The following is a 20,907-nucleotide window of genomic DNA, read 5'->3' as shown; positions in this document are numbered from 1 at the left end:
TAGCCTTGTAATACTGACTATTAATGACAATAACAGCTTTGAAAATATCACATGTTGGGACAACGAAATGATGGAGACTTCGACTACACGTATGACTAGACAAACCAGCAAAACTTCTAGACAAACAATTGTCATGAAGAGTTAGTTGTACTAGGTAATACATTAATGAAAAATTATTAAAAGAAATAAGCAATCGCTAGATTATAACCTACAATATAATGGTACCTATGGAATACAACAAAGTACAGTACTACATATCAACAAATACAAATATATAACTTAAAATGAAAAATGTAATGTTGATAATAAAATCTATTACTGTATTTCAATACTTACCCAGTGTTCATCATGTTTACCTCCTCAAAGCTACAGCTTTTCTACCTATTAACTAAAAATATGAAAAAAAGTCTCTTTCCCTTTTTTGATATTTCCTACCTCTGAGTATGGTATTGGTCCAGCAATGCCATTTGTGGAATGTTATTGTAACCAAATGTCGTGGCATGATGCCAAAAAACTCACAACCTCTTGTCAAATCAGAGCAGCAAGATGTTTCCATCACACAGGACAATGGATTTGGTAAAATTATTACGATTAGGTTAAGGAGAAAAAGCTACAGTATTTTGATGTTTTACTCTGGTTTTAAAATAAGTTAATGATCTAAATGTTCAGTGAATGGGTTGCAATTAGAAAAGATCTGCATTCACTTTTTTTACTTTGATAACAACAATGGTATTTGAAGAGTATATGTTTGGAATGTGTACAGTATTCAGAGAAACTTAGGAAAGAATATGTCAAGTTACTTTCATGAGAGAACAGAAAATAGTAAATGAGGAGAAAGTTGGATCAGGTTAGGCTAGTGGATATAATACACAGTGTTCAATGATAACAAAATGGAGATTATTGTTCAAACAGCAAGTGAATAGAAAGATGTTGGGTATGATATTGATGACCTTAAATCTCAGTGCTCCATTTTTAGCAAAGTTTCTCCGGTTTTATTAATTCTTAATAATGTATTGTTAGGTAATGATGGGACTGTTACGGGCGCTTCTACAAACCTAACTTTTCTGATTTAGACAATAAGCTTACATATTCAAATATGAAAGAGATGTAAATGTCTAGCAGTACTGCCTAGTGGTACTAAAAAGTACAGTTGTTCTTATTAACGATACATTTCTATTTAATTCAGTATCTTCTATCGTTAATATTTCAGTTTGCCAGAAACCTACTTCTTCCAATTCAATTGAAACTTGAAAAAAACAGCATTAAAGATTGAGAGGTAACCTTCCAAAAAACTTAATTTAAAAGATGGTATGAGGCTTAAAAGAACCATATTTAAAGGTATTAAAATTGGCAGAAAGTTTTAGAATAAGCAAAAATATGATATAGCAAGATCACACATAATACTGCCTCTATTACTATTATCATTACCTATTTTTTCCTGTTGAGGCACTTGGGCTTATAGCATCATGCTTTTCCAACTAGGTTGGTAGCTTTGTTAGTTGCTAGTAACAATAATAATACAGTAATAATAATGATAATAATAATAAATAAATAAAAATAATAATAATAACAATAATAATAATAATAATAATAATAATAATAATAATGATTATGATAATAATAACAATGATAATAACAATGATAATAATAATAAACTATAACAGTATTACTGTATTATTATCATTATCAACATTATTATTATTATTATTAATTTCTATGAACCTCCCTTGATAGACAAAGTCCAAAGGCTACTTCACCCATTACAAAATTGTGATTACTAAAGTCTGCACCAAACAGAAGAGAAATTACAGTAGAAAGAATTTAGTCGTGACTATGGAGGCAAAACATTGGCCCGTGCAAAAATATTAAAGATCAACATTACAGAAAGTAAATATGGCTAAGATATTGATGGAAACAACTAGGAAATTACATAATAATCCGGCACTAAGGCAACAGTATAAACAATTACATTACAGACAGTATCTAAAGCATGTACATTCTATAAAAAAAATAAAAACTAAACTAAAAATATCAACTTTCTTAGGTTTTATTGAACACTTCTGTATATTGACTTTGATTAAATAAAGTACAGCACAGTGTTTAACTTACTTTTCTCTATCACATCTGCTTCCAATGGTATAATACCTCCAAAACAAGGCACACCATGTTCATAATTGAGATCGTCCAGAGCAATCCAGGTACCAGGGTCAGATTCTAAAAATCCAGTTATGACAATCTGTGGTGGGTATGTAAATTACTTGGTTAGATGTAAATTAAATCATCAGTGACTAAATCTTCATTACATTTCTTGAGACTAATTAACTTACAGATTTTAAAACTTAATTGAATACTAATACATTATTGAAAATCCCAGCTAGACAAGTACTTTGAACACTACCAGTACCAGAGCTTATGCCTTTACCTTATAAGAAGTACTCTGAAGGACAAGGTTGACTTGTGCATGGTGCCAAACTGTATCAACTCCCATTTCAAGATTCCAGGCCGTGTACCAGTTAGAGCCAGAGTCCAGAGACACCTAAAAATATATGAAAATATTAATAAAACACTATCCCAAGTTAATAGAAACCGATCTTAAAACCCTTTCTTAATAAAATCAAGTTACTATACAGTATTAAAAAATTCAGAATAGCCACCATATACATAAACATTGTGAAGGTCACACTTCAATTACAATCACTGCATAAAGACTGAAGGAAATGGATAAAAAGTAAAAGGAATGCCTTCGGGGCCAAAAGCACACTGAAGTGGAATGTCTCTGATGGATATTAACATAATCTAAATAAAAAAATTTCTTAATCCAATTCTCACCAGATGTTTCTATTGCTTCTTCTCCAGAATCTCGGCTTAATAGGCTTTTACTAGTAAAATTTTAAAATTTTCCCTTATTCTTCCTTTCGATAAACAACAATACAGTTTATCGATTCTATCCCTTGGAAGAGGCGATTTCTGCAGATTTGGAAGAATAAGAATATTTCAAACTTACCTTGCTCTACTTATTAGAGTATTTCTCAGCAATAAGGTTACATAATGTTCAAAAAGGAGATAATTCCTCAATTTTAAAGTAGCTTCTTTCATCTTCCTGTATTGAAGGTTAAACGGGGTTGATTTCCCTGATTTCCTGGTTTGTTTACAACTGGAGTGAATACAGGGGATGCTGCACATGCATAGAGGATATTGTTTCTTAATACAAAAAAATTAGATATTTTCTATATAAATACGACGAATTCGGAGGTAATTTGTATTTCTCCTAACGATAGAAACCTTAGCTATTCATAGGGGTATTACTTTCAGCGAAGCTGAAAGGACGGACCATTAAAATTTAGCTTGCTATCCCTTCCACTCACACAACTATGATTGAGCTCAATTTACTTGGAGGTAGGACTTCAAGGAGGATAGGGTTGGAGGGCAAGTATGTATGAATAGTTAAGGTTTGTATCGTAAGGAAAAATACAAATTACCTACAAATTTGTCATTTGTTTCATAACGAGAATACAAACCAACCCTATTTATATGGCTGACTCACCAATTAGAAGGGTGGACGTCCCTGTCAATCTAGCTTTTTTGGCCTTACCCTAGGTAATCCCTATTGTTCAGAGTTTTGTGCGACAATAAGGAGACCCTAACACCTCGCTAAATCTGCTAAGCAAGGTCTGCGGCCTACACAAGCTGTGTGTGATGAGAAACTAGCAATGTAACTGTCAAGGTAAAGGTTATTCTGCGACTTGCAGGAAATAACCGAGGAGAATGAGACATTCCCAATACCACCTTGCCAGGGTATGGGGACGCAACAGTATTGGGACAATTCGGCACTTGGTTACACAAGGGAGCAATGGTTTACCTACAGAGGTTTGAGGTCAGCTTGTGCAGAAGGCCCAGGATGCTGATTTCCCCAAGGGAGGGGAGGATGAAGAAAGGAAAAGAGCCAGACCTTTCTTTTCAATCCCTTTGACTAAAACCCGTGTAACCAATGCCCTCAACCTTCTACTACTTTTCCAATAAAAAGCTTGAGGTACTAAACTAGCTGTTGTGCATCCATCACAGGAACGATGGAAAACGCATCGAGGTTCCTTTGTGTCGCTTCTTGCAGGTAGTGGGCGGTGAACGTAGTTTGGCATTTCCACACGCCCACTTACAATACCTGCGTCACAGAGTTGTTCTTCTTGAAGGGCAGAGATATAGCTACGCCCCTGACATCGTAGGCTCTGGGACGACGTGCTGGAGGAGGATTGGGATTCAAAGAAAGGTCAACAACCCTGCAAATTCATGCGGAGATTGTGTTTTTCGTGATCCTCCTATTGTTTCTGTCCGTGCTTACGATCAGTGAGGGCGTTCTGGACTGAGCTGCTGCTACTCTCTTGAGGTAGCACCTCAAACATCTTACTGGGCATAGTAACAGATGATTTGGGTCATCACTTACACACCGGAGACTCGTTATCCGGAAGGAGTCGAATCTAGGATCCAAAACCCTGGATTCTGAGTCTTGGCAACAAACTCAGGGAAGAAGCTGAAGCTTACCTCACCCCATCCTCTTGAATAGGCGACATCAAACGAAAGACCATGAAGTTCGCTAACTCATTAGGTTGAGGCCAAGGCAAGCAGAAACACCGTCTTCCAGGGATAGAAAGCAAACTGTTTCCTGTCGTAATGGTTCGTACGGGGATCCTTCTAGGGACCAAAGAACTCGAACCACGTTCCGTGGGAGAGGTCTCACTTCTGACTGAGGACAGGTAAGTTCATAACTTTGTATGAGGAGGGAAGTTCTAGAGGTGAAGAAATGCCCATTCCTTTCAGTTTAAAGGCAAAACTCAAAGTTGAGTGATAGCTTTTAACAGCTGAAACTGGAAGATGCATTTCTTCCCTCAATGCACAAAGAATTCTGCTATTGCTGGTATAAAGGTATTGAGTAGATTGAGATCCCTTCCACGGCACCAACCACAGAAGACGTTCCACTTCGCCTGGTAGAGTGAAGCTGATGACTTTTGCAGCTATCCAAATATCTCCTTGGAGACTTGTTGCAAAAAACCTCTCTGAGAGAGGATATGCTGAATAATCTCCAGGCGTGAAGGCATAGCGAAGTTACTGCCTTGTGGTAAATGTTGACATGTGGTTGTCTGAGTAGATTGTGTCGTGGAGGAAGTTCTCTTAGGGTCTCTATCAGGAGCAGCAGAAGGTCTGTGAGCCATTCCGTGTGATGCCATAGCAGAGCTATGAGGGTCATTGAAAGATTGACCTATGTTCTGGTCTTGCTGAATACTCTTCTCATCAGACAAAAGGGTTGGAATGCATATACTGTACCATGATGTTGTCCCACCGTTGTTGGAATGCATCTTGCCAGAGAGCCTTGGTATCTAGGACTGGGGAGCAGTACAATGGGAGCCTGAAGTTCAGAGCCGTTGAGAACAGGTCCACAGCTGGAGAACCCCACAAGTCCTGACTTTGTTAGCTACTAGATGATCCAAAGACCATTGAGAACCCACTATCGGCGATGCTCTGCTCAGATTGTCGGCGAGCACATTCCTCTTGCCTGGAATGAAGCGAACTGATATGGAGACCAAGTGGACATCTGCCCATCTCAGTATTTCTACTACTACATGGGATAAGGGCTGCGAGAAAGTACCTCCTTGCTTCTTGATGTAAGCCACTGCTGTGGTGTTGTCACTCCTCACCACCACCGCTAGGAGCTGGTGAAACTCTTGAAAGGCCAGAAAAACGGCCTTCATCTCTAAGAGATTTATGTGAAGGTACTTTTTGTACCAAAGGCCTGAGGTCTTGTGGTGCCCTGGGGAGGAAAACTTTCCCTCGGAAGGGAAAGAAATCCAACCCCTGGAGGCAGACCTCCAGGCAGCACTCTTTGCTTCCCACCAACATGCCTTGTTGAAGATGAAGGTCTACATCTAGCGTTACCTAAGAAAACGTGGTTGGAGCTAGTTCTTCGAGGTTAGCGAGTTGAACAGGAGCTGCCACAGGTGCAAGAGAACAGAAAAGTGATGGCACAGTGACAGCAGATTCCCCCAATACGAAGGTACTGCTCTTCTAGGTTGGCTATCATAGCCGAACGAAGAAGAAAGGCATCACTAACTGAGGAAAAATAAAACAAATTATGTAACATAAAACTTCCTCGGGAGGAGCCTCTAGTCCACGGACCGGAAAGGTGTCTTCCGTGAGAACAGAAATAAACTAAGGAATGTGCACTCCCTTCCCCGGCCGACATCAACAGGAGAAGGAAAGCGGCAGCTTAAAGACTGTAACAAAACAAGAATTACAATTAATCAATTCAGCTGAGAGAAAAAAAACTACTCGAGGGAATCACAAACCCTCCAGCAGGAAAGGTGTTCCCTGTGGAGACGAAGCTGAAAAGTTAAATTACAACAGATATAATTTTTCTTAATTAATTAAGAAAACGATTCGGAAACGCAACCTGACCGGCGTACGGGAGAGGTGTCACCCTCACAGAGTATTCTGTCAGCCACCCACGAGTGAGCGGCGATGACCTTCAGAAAGAGCAAGACCGAAATCAAGCTCCGAAAGGGCCACACTCCCTTCCCCCAGCAGATTCCTTCTAAAAATACGTAGAGGGGAAGGCGACGATGACAGCCAAACGGAGGAATATCCAAATGATGATGATTCCCTGTGGCGTCGGCCGGGTTGCACGGAAGGCCATCCACCAACGGGAAGACCAATGTCCAAGGAAGAAAGGTTGGAAGGGAAGGTTCTTCATCCTTGATAACCTGCCATACTACGCTGTCACACACACAACACAACACTGAAAAGAAAACTTACAACATATATATAACAACATTATGTTTTCATATATATATAAGTCAAAAAGTCAAAGATTAATGACAGTCCTAACAAGGCGAGGAGGAAGAGCAGTAACAACCACTATCCATCCAAGTCAAAAGCAAAGTGAGCTCAATCACTCAGGTGTGTGAGTGGGAGTGGTAGCAAGCTACCCCCCTATCCACCGCTAACTAGTGGGATGGGTAGTTAACCCTAGCTAAATTTCAATGGCTCGTCCTTTCAGCTTCGCCAAAAGTAATACCCTTACAAATAGCGTTGGTTTGTATTCCAGTTATAGAACAACTATGAGATAGATATATGTGAAATATATAACCATCCCAATGTAGAGCCTACATTTAGTTCACACAAATAACTAGTGATGAGCTAATGGAACACATTGCCAAACGAAATGATGCAAACAATTTAATTTGGTTGAAATTTCGTTCACTCCAACGAAAATGGGAAAATTTTTTCAATTTTACAGGTATAAATTGATTTAAATTAAGCTTCAGGAGAAGAAATATGAACATCGGGAGAGGTTCATAGAAATCAAAACATTATTAATAAATAGTTTAACCAACCCACAACGAGTAGGAAAAAGGAACACTAAACAACAAATTGCTTATTAAATCCTAGTACTATATGTTTCAATGTTGCATAAACTGTTTAAGTATTATAGAAAATGTGCTTGGTTTGGGTATGTTTTCTTACCAGAGAATAATTTGGAGTTATTTTTCTATAAAGCGCAAAGCAAACGACAAGGATTCCAAATAATTCACTTACTTTAAGATAGCCTTCAATAAAAGCAGCATTGTACCAAAATTTGAGACAGCCTCCATGATCACTGGATGGAGGATATATCTGAGAAATCAGGTGAGCAAAACCTCCTCCTGCTGGCATCTGTGGTCCTGATATAATAATGTAGTGACCTGACCGAGAAATAAATTGAAATTTTATAATTACAGGAATATACATAAAGGTTGTTTATGTTCTTTGCAATATCATATTTCTTTTATACATATGATTCTTTATTTTCAAATACAAAATAAATATGTATTATAAGCTCTGCTAAATCTAGTAATTACGAATTATTGAACTGCATTTCCAAAAATTAACGTTAATGTGTAGTGCAAAAATTAGCTAAATGAACGGAGATGCATATTGTCTGTTCACCTATTGTCTGAGTAGGGTTGGTGTGCGTGGTTACCTGTCGTAGGTTCTAGTGTTTTTATTGTGGGTATGTTAGAACTCTTTAGTCTTACTGTGTTATCGTTAGCACATAAAATACATCTGCATGATATAGCAAAAGTACATACATACATATACCAAGGCACATCCCCCAATTTTGTCATGTATGACATCCATTCTCCAGCAATTAGGCATACCACCTTTTCCTCCCCTAATTCAACAAGTGTCAAATAACATTTTGCTAATGTTACTTTTGTGTGCTATAGTAAATCAATCAGATTTACATAAAAAGAGTGATGAAAAAAAATAATATTGTCATGCCTTTATCAGATTAGGAATTGAAATATTTTAAGAGGTGTCAGTTCTTCCTCAAGGCTCACTGCCTTAAAAGATATATGGCCAGAAACAAAAGTTAGAATGCAAGATGCATCATGATCAAAATTCAAGTTAAAAAACAACGCTCCTAGGAAATTTATAAAGATTATCTCCTCCACTCATAAGGCAATTTTCATCATCCTTATAAAAAAGTTTGTCAGTTACCCCTTTTACAAGATTGAATTGAAGCAGGCTCTCTTCATTCCCTTCCACCTTGTTCTGTCACCAGAGCTAGGTTTTCATCTATCAACTCTTTTACTCCTATTTCCTGGGTATTTTCATAGGGTTTTATGCTGACATTTTCATATTTGCTGTTTTTCTGACTTCCTATTCCTTGTCCTTTACTATCACATTCTAAAACTATCTCTGAGTTACTTTCTTACTTTACTTTGAAGGCTGTTTGCCAGGTCATGTCATATATGGAAGCCCTGTGCCCTACAGGACCAACAAGATTTGTTTGATGTGTATACTATTAGGCATTTGGAGTATCGAACAACGTACTCATGTTAATTGTAAAATCCACATTATCAAAACAGAAAACTATAAAGTCTTTATCTTCTTTACGGCCTTACTATCTTCAATTCTTTAGATGTCTAGTGGGAGCTTTTTATATAGTATTGGGGTAGCATATCTGAAAGCTCTAGAACCTACAGACAAGTATATCCTAACTCCAATATCTTAAAACACCTTTAACTATTCTCATATCAATGTGATTTGTTGGCCGCATGTGTACCAATTCTCTTGAATATTTTGGACATCTGGATCTGATAAATTCAAGAGTCACGGCATATATCTTCAACTCTATTCTAGCTGTAATAGGCAGCTAGTGTAATTCAATTAGTATGGGGGTTATTCCTTTCTTTGGGTGGGACACCTTTTATTAATCTTGCTCCTCTCTTTATGTTTTGTAATTTTTTAAGCTGCACTTTGGGTAGATGGTAATAGAGTCACAGCAGTCAATCCTGGTAATAACACCGATAAACACAAGTGTCGTTACAGAATGTTCATCCAGATACTTCTATAAACAAAGCAATTTTTCAAGGGTGATACCCAGAGATTTTTACTGCATTATCTATTTGAGCACTAAGAGACAAGTTTAAAGTCAAGTGATAAACCTAGGTCACAAATTCTACTAGATATCAAGTCCAAGTTGTTATTAACATCTATTTGGATGTCACCAAATGTTCTTATATTGTTTTTCATTCCTACCACCTTAAAATCAATTCTATTTTCATTTAGTTTTAGTTGTTTCATTTTCATCTATTCCCTATACTAGTAAGAAAGTGGTTTAAATTCTCAGCGATATCATCAATATCATTTATGGAGAAGTAAAATTGTGTATCATCAGCAAATAGTTTAAACATCACTTCATGTCTCTTTAGTACTTTTGATAGACCTATAGAATAGATACAAAATAAGACTTGGCTTAGTACACTTCCTTGGGGTTACCATTCTGCTTAATGGTTCATATGATGAAAAAGTTTTTCCAAGTTGTACACAGTCGTTTCTTTAAACCAAAAATTCTTTCAGATACTCATAAGCTTCATCTTGTATACCAAAGGACTATAAATCATCTAGTAGTAGTTCATGCACAACTGTGTCAAAAGCAGGTAATAAGATCAAGTAAATTCAAGGTGGCATATTTGTCCTCTTCCATCTCCATCATTTCCTGCATATCCCTTACAACAGGTCACATAGCTGTTTTTGTAGAATACAATTGCTGACTGGTTATCCAGAAATGCTTCAGTTCTGGACATCACATCTCTTCCCATATTCTTTACTTGAAATAAGATCTTGTTACTGTACTCAACTCATGAATCACATCTAATCAGTTAATTTTTCCATTTATTTTGAGTGAAAAATGCATCCAAATTCAGGAGGGCCCGGCTTAGGAGATACAGAATGAATTACACATAATGTAAAGAATTTTAAACCATCTAAACTGAAAACTAAGATCTTAAGAAATATGATTTATTTCCAACAACCTATTTTCAAAGTCTTTTACCTTTAACTGTACCAAGTGAATGATCTAATGCAGGTCCCTCAACAATCCCTCCACCACTTGGGCTTTGCAGAAGCCATTCAACTTCATCAGTCTCATCATTTCTCCAGGTGCACATGTCATGTTCAAAGTTACAAGGACCAAATGAATTGCAGTCACTTGTGGTACTATAAACGTCATCTATACCAAGAACAACGTTAGGATTGTCACTGAGTAAAACTACATCAAAGGTGAGCTGAAAGATGAAGAACAATAATTTCAAACTCATTAAATAAAATGATTTCACATGAACAAGCTACCTTTAGGTTTGGATACCAAATAAAAATCAATTATAAGGGAATATATATCATACGTCTGACTATCTCAACAACAGTTAAGGTAAATTTTACTTTCCTTAAATTTCTCTATTTACTGTTCAAAGGTGGTCAAAACTTGATTCCATAATATGCATTCAGTGCATATATAAGAGCATTCAAAGTCATTAATATACAGTCACAATTTCTTATAAAGTAGTTGTATTCTTGCACCTTTCAAGAATAAGAAAAATTTCACATGATTAAATAGGTACCTTAAGATTATTCCATGTGAAAGAAACAATAAACTATTTAACAACTAAAAGAAAATACTCTCTTACCTGGAAGTCCCCAGAAAGAGGATTGTAGGACTCAACATGAACCCACTCATCTCCTTGTGCTTCTCTTTGTATAAACAAGGGAAATGGGGGCCCCATATGACCACTCTTATATTCTGATACACTGGCTGTTAATTCAGCAATATTCGATAAACCGCTAAAGTAATAATAGAAGCAGATGCACCTGAAATTTTCAATAGAAAACCATTACTCATATGCTATATAATAACAAATATGGTCCCATAAAAATCCAGTTAGTTTGATTGTATTCCACTTGATACCATATCACAAAATAAACTGAATGCTTTAACAAAAACAATTTCATAAAAAATCTAGAATTTCAATCTTTACTCTTGTATATACTTCTTCACTTTAATTGAAAATTTCACAGAGCTATCATCTAAGTACAATATCAGACAGAGCCATTTTCAGTAATGTCATACTAAATAACTTTCAAAATACAATAAGTGAGTTGTAATACTTTACCGATAACTCTTTCCAGAAGTCTCATAAATAGGTGATATTAACTGGCCCTTGTCATTTTTCTTGTATTCATTTAGTGTTAACCTTGCTAAATGTCCTGTTTATAGAAAAAGAAAATTATCAGGGTATCATGGGGACATATTTTATCTATATTAACATAGACAGAAGTAATGCAAATGCAGTAAAAGAGAAATTAAAGTTAATTTAATATATTTCATACAGGAATGATATTGGCAAACATTGAAAAAAAACTTCCTTACCAAATTTCTGTTATTGCAAAACAATATTTATGGTAGCCATGACTTACAGTTACATTAAAATTTATGTTTAAGACCTCTTTTATCGCATCTTTCTCCAGATTGTTCACAATTCATAGTTTATAAACCTTAGCCTTTGCTGTAACTGTTATATAGTTTGGATACATAATTGGTTCCTCAGACAAGGGAGGATTGGAGATTTGAGGAATCTGGTGATATTCTTTGACTACAACTAGCAGTCATAGATAAGTACGAAGGCTTTCCTAAACATGATAAAGGTGGGAAAGTATTTCTCTTAATAGGATTGCTGGGAAGGGCTGTCATAGTGTTTTCCAAGAAGATCTTCTAGTCCAATTTGAAACTTCCAAAACATCTACTAGAGCGGAATCCCGATGTCTTACCACTGCTACGAAATGAATTTCCTAACGAAAATTTTAAGGAGGTTGAAACTATCAGTTTAAAGGCAAAAACTAGGGTATCCCTAGAAAGAGACCCCAAAGCATCACTGTTCTTAAAATATTTTTTTCCTTGTTTTCTTTCCTCACTGGGCTATTTTCCCTGTTGGGGTCCCTGGGCTTATAGCATCCTGCTTTACCAGCTAGGGTTGTAGCTTAGCAAATAATAATATTAATAATGATAATATCCAAGACTGGCGCCTATCTTTTTTCATTACACGGCGAAACTATGCATTTCTCATATATAGTCAAATCCACACAATCGAATTAAGAGATTTTCTTGTGGCTCTGTGTAGGGTAGTTAGTTCTGATGACCAACAAGGGACTGGTTGCTGTTTAAATAAACCTGTGGTTTTACAAATTGCATTGACTCCTGCTGATTGTATAGTTCCACTCAGTAAGTCTATAGCATCATCTACACTTTCAAACTGTTCATCATTCCCTTCAATTTCACTTAGCTCCCGAAATCTATTCTAATCCCCCTTGTCAAGGTTCCATCGTGGCAATCTCTGTAGGGGTGGATTGTTGTTTCTACTTATAATGATTTGAGCATGATCACTATAGTCCATTTCTTTTAGCGAGGCAGATTTGCACCAACTCGGAATGGTGCCCTTTTAGCTCGGAAAAGTTTCCTGATCACTGATTGGTTAGAATTATCCTGTCCAACCAATCAGCGATCAGGAAACCTTTCCGAGCTAAAAGGGCAACGCTGCAAGTCGGTGCAAATATGCCTCGCTAAAAGAAATGGACTATAGTATGCCAACCATCCAATGTTCTCCATTCAAAATCGAGAAGGCAGTTAGAGCTTGCAATTGAAAGGTCAATGCATGACAGAGTACCTGTCTGAACATGAAAGTGTGTGAGCCCTCCTGTATTAAGGAGTCCCACATCTTCATTTTCCACAATTGATGACATAATATTGCCCCTTGTGTTTGCAAAAACATCCCCCCATAAAGGATGTCTACCATTCAATTCTCCCAGTAAAAGAAATGGTTGAAGGAGTTGTTGAATCACCTTTACTAAATTATCATAAGAGATGTTGTCATTTGGAGGCAAATAAAGAGAACAAATGGTGTATTTCCTCCCTAAATCAATTTGTACAACTGCTGCCTGCAGGTGCTCAAATCGACAAAGATATTTGGGGAATGTCACGACGAATGTTTGTCAAATCTGAAAGCTTAAAATAACCCTTGAAATAATTTAACTGAACAACACAGAATCACTTATTTATCAACAATTAATAATAAGAACATTACATGTAACACTACCTTTAGTTGTACCCAAAGTGTGATCGGGCTGCTCATATGTACTCGAAGTATCAAACTCCACAGTTCCTTCTACATCAAATTCAGATCCACCCTGTTCAAAATCATGAAGTGATCCAGGATCTTTTGGATAATGAACACAGATACCACTGTGTAAACGAAGATCGTCGACAGCTACCAAGCCCTGACTACTCTCATTCCATGTGGCTGCAATCACAACCTGGAAACATTTGATAAAAATTGAAAAGAAAATTCATAAAATATACATATGCATTATGTACATAGTGTATATGTATACATATATGCGTATAAGCATACAGTATAAAAAACATATATATACATTATATATGATCATCATTAGCCAAAGGCCTCAGACATGTCCTTCCACTCCCATCTGTTTGACCGTACAGTAAATTAGCAGGATTTTAAACTTTAATCAAACATGTTACATATGATTTTTTTCATAATTATCACAGTAGAGTACTGTAATCTTATTTGGATGAGTGCACATGAACAGTATACAAATGGCATATGGAATTCAACTAACACATCAATAATTAGATAACTTACATTATACTCTTGATTTGTCAGTTTCAGATCTATTACAGCTTGGTGCCAAAAATCACCCTGGGAGCCAGTCTTGATAAATGTAGGAGTAAAAATTTGTTCTTGGGCTTCCATCTTTGCTAAGAGTTGTGGAGGTTTTTCGCCAAACATGTAATACCAAAATCTGAAGCACTGAGCATCTTTCACAGGGCCCTGAGTTAGAGGGACTGTCATGGATGATTCACCATCCCATTGTGCCTCCACATAAAGGTAATGTCCAGTCTCTTAAAAAATTAAAACATTTATTACAATAATATTTTGATAAGAGTATTGTTGTAACAATAAAATGATACAGTACAATATAGTTCATATTTACAACAATGTATTACATAGTTAGATTTTGAAAGATACAAAATATCAAATCTATATAGGCTACAGGCAAGCATAACAAATACCTTGTAATACGAACATTTCTTAGGAAGCACTTAATAACTGATATTACTCACTATCTTTTAAAGTGTGATCAACTGCAGGACCAGGAGATACAGTATCAGGTGGTCCTTCCTGCCAAATCCATGCTAAGGTGTCATTGGTATCAGAATTTCTCCATGTACAGTACGGCATAAAGAAATCTTCAAAATCACAGTCATTTTCGCCCAGAGGTTCTTTTGTGTAAGAAATGGAAACCAAAGGGACATTAGTAAAGATAACTTAATAAGATCATGTACATAATAAACATGTACACAATCAATATTTTACAATTAAGACAAGGTAGTAATAATACTAGTACAGTAATGTCAAAATTATCTTAAAAAATGAAATTTAACTAAATTTATTTTAATGACCAATGATATGTTGAATAATCTTCATAATTAATATCTTCAATTTGAATAAATAAAAATAGGAATAATGCGCAAAACGCATTCAACTGGAAATTCATATACCTGAAGTTGTTGTACTGACAGGCAAGACAGTAGTGTCTGTGTCATTAGTAGGGACAGCAATGAGGGGCCAAATAGAACAAGGGCCTTTAAATACCACAAAGTCATCAATTTCTGAAATGAGATAAAGCAAATATATCAGTTATTAAAACTAACTCTGATTGTTACCCTAACTCTGATTGTTACCCTCTTTATTTTTTTAAAAAAACTAAAATCTTATCATAGTGATACACACAAGAGACATATCACATGTCTGTTAACATGTTAAAATGCATGAACTGAATTGAAAACTTCCCTTCCAAGAATACTAATAAACATTGTTGATTTTGCCAACAATTCCTTTAATCAAGATTACATGAATGTCTATTTCTATCTTATAAAGGAATCAGATGTAATACACAGCAGTAAAATAAAAATTCAAAAGCAGATGTATTCTATGATATGAATTTAAAAAATGTCAAAGTAGTGAAAGGCAATGTCTTAGAATAAAGGTATGATTCATATCATCATAAGAAAAATAAAAGTAGTTTTCTTTTTCTACTGCTTACTTAAATCCTGCTTTTGAGAGATAAAAGTTATGCCTTCAACCACAATGTGGAAATGCTTGTCAGTAACGCCGCCCAGGGGAACACGTCCAACACTCCATTCCCCAGCGGGAATAGTATCTAGTCCCCACAGTTTCACTGGATCTCCACCAAGAGGCTAAAATACAAATAAATTTCACTGAAACATATGCAATAAACATAACATAAAACATACGTACTTTTCACTAAGCTAACTAAAGAGTCTTAGATTTTATAAGGCTTAAATTTAACAAGATATACTAGGTTACTATGAAAATTACAGGATATATTACACATCAGTGAAAGTTTCAGAGAGGATTTTGATTATTTACAATGACATTATAAACAAATATTGTTATTGGAAAGAAAACTTATTAATCACATTATTATTATTATTATTATTACTATCCAAGCTACAACCCTAGTTGGAAAAGCAAGATGCTATAAGCCCAGGGGCTCCAACAGGGAAAAATAGCCCAGTGAGGAAAGGAAATAAGGAAATAAATAAATGAAAAGAACAAATTAACAATAAATCATTCTAAAAACAGTAACAACGTCAAAACAGACATGTCATATATAAACTATTAACAGCATCAAAAACAAATATGTCATAAATAAACTATAAAAAGACTCATGTCCGCCTGGTCAACAAAAAAGCATTTGCTCCAACTTTGAACTTTTGAAGTTCTACTGATTCAACCACCCGATTAGGAAGATCATTCCACAACTTGGTAACAGCTGGAATAAAACTTCTAGAGTACTGCGTAGTATTGAGTCTCGTGATGGAGAAGGCCTGGCTATTAGAATTAACTGCCTGGGTAATTCATTTGTGCTGACAAAATTTGCTAAAGGCAAACAAGGCCAACCACAAATTTATACTTTTTTGGAGTTAATGTGCTGTCTGGTCTCTAACGTCTTTCCTGTGAAAGGCAAAATCAGGGAATCTAATAGGGAATAAAAATCAACAAAGTATAAAGCACGGACTCAGAGTATATAAGGGAGACCCTCGAGTTCAGGCTTGTTAGAACCAAGCGCCTCTAATGTTGAAATTCATCTGTTATGGTCGACATTATTACTATGTCATTACCTCATAGAAAGGAACCACTATCACAAATCTACAAGCGTATTACTTTGCAGCCAACTGCAATCTTATAATTCCTTGTAGAAGACTTAACAAAACCAGTAGCATTCAAGTGTTATAAGAAGACCAAAACCGTTAAGTAATAGTAATAAAATTTATCTTCTTATGTTAACAAGATATGAGTGTAAATAAACTAGAATTCTTTGCAAACAAACCACATACAGTCTTCAGTCACATATACACTAAGAGTTGTTGATAAAATAGTTCCTAAAGAAACACAAGCAGTCAATACTGTGATCAGTGAGCCTAGTTCTTAGTATTGTGATAAAGAGGCCCAAAACAGTTTGTCTAAATCATGTGTTCTCTTTCTTGTGCATTTTATAGCTCGTTTTGTGTAAATCAGAGAGAAAAAATAACAATCCCTGGATTTCAACCCCATTCTCGGGAAAATTAGCAGGCCCATCTAAGCCGGAATACTGGGATCCAGGGAAAGAAATCCTAATCTGAACCTCTCAATAAATTCAAGGTGAAGCTCAAAGCAGCTACTCACTCTACTGGCAAGGGGGAAGGGCCATGGCCACCGAGATTACAAGGCCTCTTCACTAGGACATTTAAATTCTTGATGCGTGAGAGCTATAGGCTGGATTAAAATTTTGAGGCAAGGTGTCACGCCGGTGTTACATGACTTATTTCAACTTAAACCTATAGAAAATATATACAAATATTGTTGAATTTTAGGTGACTATTTGAGAACATACTGAAGAACTGTTATAGAATTTTATAAATGTTTAAACTTAACTGAAAACTATTTAGTGAATCACGGTTTATTTACACAGGGCTTTTTAACCCGGGAACTATGGTACAACGATGTGTACCCAAATGTAAGAGAAATTACGACTATAGTCCAAAAGTTAATATTTTCAAGTTTCCTGAAAATGAAGAATATCACAAGAGAAGATTCCCAACCAACAGCAAATTACCAGGTAAGTATGTAATATACTGTACTACGCACACACACACGCACACACACACACACACACACACTCTCTCTCTCTCTCTCTCTCTCTCTCTCTCTCTCTCTCTCTCTCTCTCTCTCTCTCTCTCTGCGTGCGTGTAATACACATCTAGATATTGAACACAGCTACAGACTTATAACGGAGCCAGCGTCTGGCTGCGCTGATAGTCAGGTCAGCCTACTGTAGACGGTGCGGGCCGAGGCTGAAGAGGCCTTCTAATCTCGGTGGTCAGAGAAGGGCTTTTGCGCTACGCACCACTAACTACCAAAATCTCATTATGAATATCAACAGACATGTCCCAGCTTCACTCAAATCATACTCCTAATAAAGGACTTGGGTTTGTATATGGTTAGGAAAAATACAAAATTGCTTTAAAAATTTGGGATTTTCTTATTTGTAAGAGGTAACGTTGACAAAATGAAGCTTTTGGAGATATACCCATTATGAATATAAGGGATATGCTCTTAATGACCTTATGAGAAAATTAATTATGAAACTTACTATAATGTGTATATTGATGGTACCAAAGTCAAGCGCATCAATTGTATACCAGAACTGGAAACAGTTTGCAACTGCATCTGCTGGATTCATAACTGGGCTCAAAAGCAAAGCAACATCTCCAGGTGACTCATCTTTAGCCTTAAGTGCAACAAATCCTGAAACTGTTGGACATAAATATGATCAGAAGGTTATTAAAGCTTTAGAAAAAGAAACCAAATTTAGCATGGATGTAGGTTAGTAAGACATAAAATGCTATTAGAGAATAACTAAATAAAGGGATTTTGACAAAGGAAAAATCTATTTCTGGGGAGATACCTGTGACGCCCGGTGAAAAGAGTCCTTCTTTACACTTTTCTGATATAAAAACTTCCAAATATACCAGAGAAAGATTAAAGTATGTAATGCAGAGGTTACTACCCTCGCGTGAACACCCAGTGGGCGTCGTTTATAAAGCAGGGGCGTGTGAAAACCACTATTCACAGGCTGTCTTCCATTTAGATAATTCCTTCATCAAAGGGAAGGGCCATTACAGAGGCCCTATCTACTTTACTTGAACTACTCTACCGACGCCCGATGCCAGCGCCACCTGGACAACATCCTTCTGTTGGACTTCGTAAGGGCCGTTTTATTTTTTGTGTGCCGCTTGGTTTTTTAGCTTTTTTCATGTAATTTCATCATGACCGAGGCTCTCCTTACTCCTGCACCAATGTTAAGTACCATAGATTGTTTTGACAGGTTTATAGTACTGGGCTAGTGTTATATTTATTTAATTGAGTGTTTTTTAGTGCGTACAGTTTTGGCCTTCCAGGAGATTTTAATAATACAGTATACCTTCCAAAATGAATGACCTCATAAAAAGATTTAAGTATGTTCACAGGTCATATGAATCTAAATGCAAGTGCCTGTGTAAGACATTCTTGTTTGTGAAGGAATAAGTAAAATAAATTGAGAAATGGTTATAACCATTATAACCCGCAACAGCAGTGCTACCTCTACCTAGGTTTTGGAAATACAGTAGATGGTAAATATGCAACTATCAAGACATTTGTAACATTTTCTGGTGCCATGCTATAAAAGTAATATAAAACATAAATTTGCATGTAGCTCTACTGCATTTTGATCATATTAAGTAGAACACTTCTAATAGAATTAGAAAGTATGGTAACCAATTAATTCTTGGCCTCACTGGATATAAGAGCTCTCACGATACTAATTTCAAAATCTAAAGAATCTTATGGCTTTTATACAAAGCATTTTTACATATTTTTTCTTTGCTTTTCAATCTATGGTATATTAACAAATTAAAATATTTTTGAAGTTGCCATAATGAAAATTTACAATCTAAAATGGAACTATAACTCAAATGGTATACATGAAATATTTTATGATGAATAAACAGTTCTACATAGAGGATAAAGTGAATGTTACTAACCACGCTTTCCATGGTAGGTATGATCTTCTCCGTCCCTCAAGGTCCAGGTGGCATCGATGCCAGTCTGAATGGTCCACCCACAGAAATGCCCATCGTCAAAATTGCATTCGCCTGTAAATTTTTAATCTTGCTTTAACAACCCAAATATTAACTCTAATTTTTGGGATAAAAGTAAGAAAAGATGTAGAAAAAGCTGCTGACATCTCATAAATGAACATTTTCCCAACCATTCCTATTTCATAATCTCCCCCGGTAATAACACACTATACTAAAGGAAGGCAAATATAACTATACCTAAGACTCCACACATTCCATCCTTCATTACAATGTCATCAATGGCTACGCCAGTACTATTTTCTGGAGCACTGAAGATGGTCTCAAGTCTTAATTTGAAGAAAGACTCTTTTACGGTAAAGCGACCTTCAAGCCATTCATCTGTTCCAGTCAACTGCTCTGACCAAACTTCTGTCCAGTCCTGCACATTGAAAACAAGCCATTACATTAAAACTAATAGTCACATTATAGTAAGAGGTAAAGCTGTTAAGATGGACAGTGCTACATAAATCAGGCTGATACTCTAGTAATAGAGGATAGGGGGCTACAACACAATTTTAATAGTAATATCAGTTATTTCTATACTCACCCGATGTTTATACTAATTTGGTCTCAATACTGACTTATATCAATGTTAATCTTAAACAACTAAAAATTTCCTGTATTCTTTTCTTCAAGAGACCTCTCATCCACAAAAAAAGACATTTCGTAACTAACAGTGGTGGCTAGCCAGCATCAGCCTTATCCTCAGTCTAGTGTGGCTAGCCAGCATCAGTCTTGTCTTCAGTCTAATGTGGCTAGCCAGCATCAGCCTTGTCTTCAGTCTAGTGTGGCTGGCCAGTATCAACCTTGACTTCAGTCCCAAAGTTGAAATCAATATCCTATCCCCTTGGCATTATTAGTCAGTGCGGATGGGGGTAGGTATGCATATGAATATAAAGTGAGTATATATTATCAATTTTATACATTAGACACACCTCATAGTCTAGTGAATCAGTATCAAACCATTACAGCTATACTTAAACTTGATGCTCCAAAATATGAATTAATAAACCTGAGACTAACTAAATTCACCGAGTAATAAAACTACAAGAAACCAAACTTTCATTAAATCACATCACAAGCAGCAATTATGGAACCTAAAGCCCAGCGATGTTCTTAGGAGAACCAGGAATTTTTAAGATAATGTTTAGCAAATACCAATTTAATATGCCACAAACTTTCCAAATAAGGATTCTTATAAAAACTCAGCAATGTAGCTGCATTTCTAATATCTTGCACCCTAACTTGCCTGTACATTATATATACCACACATT

General features: G+C 36.1%; 1 protein-coding gene across 1 annotated transcript in view; it reads right to left on the bottom strand.

The window, feature by feature from the left end:
* LOC137630420 (MAM and LDL-receptor class A domain-containing protein 1-like) overlaps nucleotides 1–20,907 on the bottom strand; it is a 211,480-nt gene that overhangs the window by 169,102 nt on the left and 21,471 nt on the right. The window contains exons 7-20 of the mRNA XM_068361880.1: nucleotides 19,832–20,012; nucleotides 19,538–19,648; nucleotides 18,106–18,266; nucleotides 15,493–15,646; nucleotides 14,948–15,058; nucleotides 14,510–14,668; nucleotides 14,028–14,287; nucleotides 13,461–13,677; nucleotides 11,484–11,577; nucleotides 11,001–11,181; nucleotides 10,370–10,601; nucleotides 7,585–7,730; nucleotides 2,423–2,536; nucleotides 2,110–2,236 (exon numbers count right to left, since the gene is read on the bottom strand). Of these exons, the coding sequence (XP_068217981.1) occupies nucleotides 2,110–2,236; nucleotides 2,423–2,536; nucleotides 7,585–7,730; nucleotides 10,370–10,601; nucleotides 11,001–11,181; nucleotides 11,484–11,577; nucleotides 13,461–13,677; nucleotides 14,028–14,287; nucleotides 14,510–14,668; nucleotides 14,948–15,058; nucleotides 15,493–15,646; nucleotides 18,106–18,266; nucleotides 19,538–19,648; nucleotides 19,832–20,012 (2,248 nt within the window). The remainder of the gene's footprint in view (nucleotides 1–2,109; nucleotides 2,237–2,422; nucleotides 2,537–7,584; nucleotides 7,731–10,369; nucleotides 10,602–11,000; nucleotides 11,182–11,483; nucleotides 11,578–13,460; nucleotides 13,678–14,027; nucleotides 14,288–14,509; nucleotides 14,669–14,947; nucleotides 15,059–15,492; nucleotides 15,647–18,105; nucleotides 18,267–19,537; nucleotides 19,649–19,831; nucleotides 20,013–20,907) is intronic.

Source organism: Palaemon carinicauda, chromosome 38 (assembly GCF_036898095.1).
Source record: "Palaemon carinicauda isolate YSFRI2023 chromosome 38, ASM3689809v2, whole genome shotgun sequence".
NCBI classification, from domain to species: Eukaryota; Metazoa; Arthropoda; class Malacostraca; order Decapoda; family Palaemonidae; genus Palaemon; species Palaemon carinicauda.
Note: the sequence above shows the minus strand (reverse complement) of the source record. Positions and strands in the feature narration are given on the sequence as shown.